At 48.5% G+C, this 5,422-nt stretch overlaps 1 protein-coding gene across 2 annotated transcripts in view; it reads left to right on the top strand.

Annotated features, from left to right (window-relative positions):
* Myh10 (myosin heavy chain 10) overlaps window positions 1-5,422 on the top strand; it is a 119,219-nt gene that overhangs the window by 108,811 nt on the left and 4,986 nt on the right. For both annotated transcript variants that reach the window (XM_029546082.1, XM_021211456.1), the window contains exons 34-36: window positions 541-702; window positions 3,379-3,507; window positions 4,885-4,973. In XM_029546082.1, coding sequence (XP_029401942.1) covers window positions 541-702; window positions 3,379-3,507; window positions 4,885-4,973 — 380 coding nt within the window. The remainder of the gene's footprint in view (window positions 1-540; window positions 703-3,378; window positions 3,508-4,884; window positions 4,974-5,422) is intronic.

Genomic DNA, 5,422 nt, shown 5'->3' on the forward strand with positions numbered 1-5,422 from the left:
TCACACAAGGGTACAAGTAACCAGGACTGTGCCATCCTGTCCAGTGGTACAGCTAAAGCTTCAAGAACACCCCAGAATGAGTGGCCATGGGGGTGTGCTGCTCACGTTTGTCTGTGTGTTCATCTTCTCCTCCTCCTGTGTGCTCTAACGCTTTCCTGTGGCCTTAGCTGCACAGGAAAGCTAACTTCCCTTTGCTGGTCTATCAAGTGGGGCTTCTGCCTGGTCTGAAGCCCAAAGCCTGAGCGAGCCCTCCTCTGGAGCCTGAATCCCAGAATCCCAGGTCTTCCAAGCACATAGGTCTGACCTGGCTCCCATCGCTCCAGGACATGGTTAGGGTTAGGGTTAGGGCTGTTCCCCTGGCCTCTGGACTGCTGCCCTGTGCTCTGGGCGTCTTTCCTGTGTGTTAAATCATTATCTTGTGCTTCCTACCTTTCTGACTCAGACACCTGAACTGTAGTAACAGGGACCTCTACAAAGTGACAAGCTCCCCTAGCCAAGTATTGAGAGCCCAGGATAATGTAATCCAACACGGTTCTTCAGGTGCGGGAGCTCGAGGCAGAGCTGGAGGATGAGCGGAAACAGCGGGCACTGGCTGTGGCGTCGAAGAAGAAGATGGAGATCGACCTGAAGGACCTGGAGGCTCAGATTGAGGCTGCGAACAAAGCCCGGGATGAAGTGATCAAGCAGCTCCGCAAACTTCAGGTAGGGGTGGCAGGCTTGCCTCTGTGGGGCAGGGTCACATGGCCTTACTGGAACCAAGATGAAACTGAAGACCATGCAGCACCCAACAGTCACCTTGTCACTGAGCCACTGTCATGATGAGGACCAGAGCAGCTGTCCCCTAGGTTACAGAGCTGGGGAGGATGGTCAGGAGGAGCATCGTGGCTGGAATCTGGTCCTGTGCCCCTAAATGCCCTTGGCAACACTTCACTGTCTAGCTCCATCTCCAAAGGGAAGTGGTGTCCCTTTCCTCCTGCACTGCTGGGAATGTCATTTTCAGACAGCTGCAAGCATCTCTTTTGCTACCCAGAAGACGCGGTTCTATAGCCTCGCTGAGGAGAGGAGTGATACATGACAAAGGCCAGTGTGGGGTGGCCCTGCTCTTCCTGGCTGGGTGTAGGCACTGATGGGAAAGGACGGGGGTATAAACTGACCAAACCTTGAGGAAAATCTTTCCTTTAACTTTGTGATTCTACACCTTCATGCATGCATTCAACAGCTATCTTAGCCAAGGCAGGGCTGTGCATGAACAGCCCCGGGGTGAAGGGGCTGCCTGACAGGAGATGGCAGCGGTCGGTGACTGTTGCTTGCAGATGCACACATGCACAGGCCGAAGTGTTAGGAGCAGAGGATCCACTTTTGTGTGCTTTCTCTAAAGCTGGCGAGATGACTGAAGTTATAAAAGCACTTGTGGCTCCTGCACAGGACCAACCCAGGTTCTAGTCCCAGCACCCACCCATGCTGCCCTCTACTGGCCTCCATGGGTACTGCACTCATGGTACACCAGCATACAAACTGACTAAATACACACAAAATTTAAAATTTTTGAAGCTGAATTCAAACTTTTATTTTGACTTGATAATTACAAAAAATATTGATCATTACAAAAATATAATGCTGAATGTATTTAATAGCTGATTATCATATATTCCCAGGTCACAGAATCTGTGTCCTATTTGCTTATCCTGAGGTGGACTCCCAGCTCTAATCACACTCTCCGTCCTCCTCAGTCGTACTCCACCTCGTTTCTCCAGTGCCTGTCACTGAAGCTGGAGCTCAGATGCAGCCAGGAGACAGCTGGCCAGCAGGCCACAGAGACCCTCCCGTCTGTTCCCCAGCCCGGGGACTACAGGCTCAGCCAGCTTTTGTGGGTGCTGGGGATCCAAACTTTAACCTTCGTGTTTGTGTAGCAGCCACTTTAACAGTTCAGTCTCTAGCCCCTCCAACTGTGCTTTTCATTTACTTTTTTTCACTGACTTATTGATGTAGTTAGGGTTTCTATTGCTGCAAAGAAACACCATGACCAAAAAGCAAGCTAGGGAGGAAAGGGTTTATTCGACTTATACTTCCATATCACTGTTCATCACTGAAGTCGGGGCAGGAAGCAGGAAGCAAGAGGTGAAGCAGAGGCCATGGAGGAGTGCTGCCTACAGGCTTGCTCCCCATGGCTTACTCAGCCTTTCTTAGAGAACCCAGGACTATGCCAGGCAGTGGTGGCACACGCCTTTAACCCTAGCACTTGGGAGGCAGAGGCAGGCAGATTTCTGAGTGCTTGGTCTACAGAGTGAGTTCCAGGACAGCCAGAGCTACACAGAAAAAAAAACCTGTCTCGAAAAGCCAAAAAAAAAAGACCCCAGGACTACTGGCTTGGGCCCCCACACACGGATCACTAATGGAGAAAATGCCCTACAGCCTGATCTACAGAGCATCTCCTCAGCGGAGTTCTTCCTATCTGACACACACCCAGCCAGTATACAATGGTATGAGCGTCTTCACATACACACTACACATCATTTTGTGGTTGGTTTTTGTTTTTCTTGTGTGTGCCAAAGCACAGCTGTAAAGTCATTTCTTTTCAGCTTCACATGCAGTGTGAGGCAGGCTGGCTGACTTAGAGACACCAGACTTTGTTTTCCCTTTTGCATTATAAAGCCACTGGCTGGCTAAGAGTATAATGTTTCCAATTTGGAAGGTTTTGTTATTTTGATTTTTTTTTTTTTTTTAAAGATTTAATGTATATGAGTACACTGTAGCTATAGAGATGGTTGTGAACCATCATGTGGTAGCAAGGAATTGAACCTCTCCTCTCTCTGGCCCAAAGACTTATTATTATACATAAGTACACTGTAGGTGTCTTCAGACACACCAGAAGAGGGCACCAGATCTCATTACAGATGGCTGTGAGAACACCGTGTGGTTGCTGGGAATTGAACTCAGGACCTCTGGAAGAGCAGACAGTGCTCTTAGCCTTTGAGCCATCTCTCCAGCCCCTGTATCTGTCAATCTTGCTGAAGTCATTACTAGCTGTGATGGCTTTCTTACTAGAATCCCTTAAGATTTCCTACATAAAGATCATGCCATTAACCCACTTCGTTAATTCCTTCCTTCTTGGGTTGGCTTCTTGAATTACCTGGGCTGGTCTCTGAACTTCAGGATTAAGTAGAGGCTGAGATTGGACATCCCTACTTGATGATCTGTCGGGGGAAACATACATGAAAGCTTCATTTTCTTCATAGCTTATTGAATGTTTTTATAATGAAAAGGTGATTATATCAGATGCCACTACTGCAACTAAGTGATATGGTTGTATGAATTCATTTGTGCAATAATACTGAGAATAAAAATACTCCCTAAAAGGACTTTCTTATTTAACCTCAGGCACAGATGAAGGATTACCAGCGTGAACTAGAAGAGGCTCGAGCATCGAGAGATGAGATTTTTGCTCAATCCAAAGAAAGTGAAAAGAAACTGAAGAGTCTCGAAGCAGAGATTCTTCAGCTGCAAGAGGTACTTTGGCCTTGTCCTTAGAGTCCCTCTGAGACTGGAGGCAATGTGCTTTATGGCCTTGATGGTGTCCTTTCAGTTCAGCACCACTGATAGCAAGCGCTCGTGCAGTCTGGATGACTGCAGAACGGCAGATTAGTAAGACAGCCTTCTAGAAAGCTCCGCCGAGGGAAAGGGGTGGTCATTATTTAAGCAATAAGATGGGTGAGGCCTGCCCAGCAAGGGATGTTGTCTCACACAGAAGTGCTGTCCCCTTACAGAAAGAGCCGAACATCTTCAAACAAGCACTTTTCACTCATCCTTTACTAAGGTCTCCATCATAAGTAGCAGGCAGGACCAAATTCTACCCAAGCAATAAGGCACCTAGAGTGCATTTCTCTCTATAAATTTTCCAGATCTTCTCAAAAGATAATGACCTGAAATGTTGGCTAGACAACAGTTGCCATGAGAACTCACCAGCACAGGCTACAGCCGCCACTGAGACCCTGTCGGTCAAGGGGAGGCTGAGAAATGAAAACTGGAACAGACACAGAGCAGAGCCCAGGCTTAGCCTGAGCGCCAGTTTTTGGTCCTTTCAAATTTTCTATTTGTCTTATTTATTTCCTGTGGGATATTTTTCTCCTTCTGTGAGGTATGTATGCGTGTGTCTGGGAGTGAAACCAGGGCCTCCAGCATGCTCACACACACCCCAGCACGGTTGATGGCTCCTGTCTCCATACACTCCGAGACACAGACTCCCTCTCAGGTTCTTTTTTTCATCCCACAAACTTTGTCGCAAGGCAATTTTGCTGTCACAATGCTGTATTTTTCTTATTTCTATGAATGGCTTCTTTGATCCACAACTAATTTAAAAGTGTGGCTCAGGCCAGACATGGTGGTGCACATCTTTATTCCCAGCACTCGGGAGGCAGAGGCAGGCGGATTTCTGAGTTCGAGGCCAGCCTGGTCTACAAAGTGAGTTCTAGGACAGCCAGTGCTATACAGAGAAACCCTGTCTCAGGGGGGAAAAAGAAAGTGTGGCTCAGACTCCATTTGCTTTTTGGTTGCTTTGTACTTCAAGCACACCATGGCCAGCAGCTCCAAGGCCTTGAACAAGCTGTGATCTGGTGTGGCCAGTGTCTCTGTAGGGTTGAGTTGAATCTTGTGCTTGATGACTGACTGTAGGGAACATGTAAGGATGGTGGGATACAGCCACTGCACACAAGTGACAGTGAAGCGCTTCCTTGGTGGCCTTTGTTTAATGGGCCTGTAGCACATCTTATAGATATACACACTTATAGAAGTGGTCTGTAGCCACTTATAGAGACTGCTGCTTAGTTGTGTGGAAAGCATGAGGGGAATGACCATGGCCAGAGCCTAACTCAGTTTAAACTCATTCAGGAGCTGGCCTCATCCGAGCGAGCCCGCCGACACGCAGAGCAGGAGCGAGATGAGCTGGCTGATGAGATCGCCAACAGCGCCTCTGGAAAGTGAGTCTCCCGCGGCAGAGGCAGATGGGAGGGGTGGCATGGAAGCGCAAGCCTTCCGCCTAACTCTGCACAAGCATGGCTTCCTACCTCAAGCATGTGCAGGTGCACAGGCTGGGTACAGTCGCCTGACATCCAGGAGTAAGTGGGCTCGCTCATCTCTTCAGGTCTAAAAGGATGACCACAAGTCTGGGCACCCTCAGCCACTGCTGTCACACATAGGGCCACACATTCACATGCCCGTGCACACACAGGCCACGCATGCATGTACACCTGTGGCAATCAGTCAGTGCCAATGGCCTCAGAGTTCACACCCACAGACTGCACTCACCTGGCACCTGAAGGCCTCCCTTTTAGACTCACTGGCTTGGCAAGTAGCTTCCTTACCATCTTCCTTGGAATTTCTTGGTTTTGTTTTTGTTTTGGGGTTTGTTGTTTTTTTTTTTTTTTTT

The sequence above is a fragment of the Mus pahari genome, chromosome 14 (assembly GCF_900095145.1).
Source record: "Mus pahari chromosome 14, PAHARI_EIJ_v1.1, whole genome shotgun sequence".
NCBI lineage: Eukaryota > Metazoa > Chordata > Mammalia > Rodentia > Muridae > Mus > Mus pahari.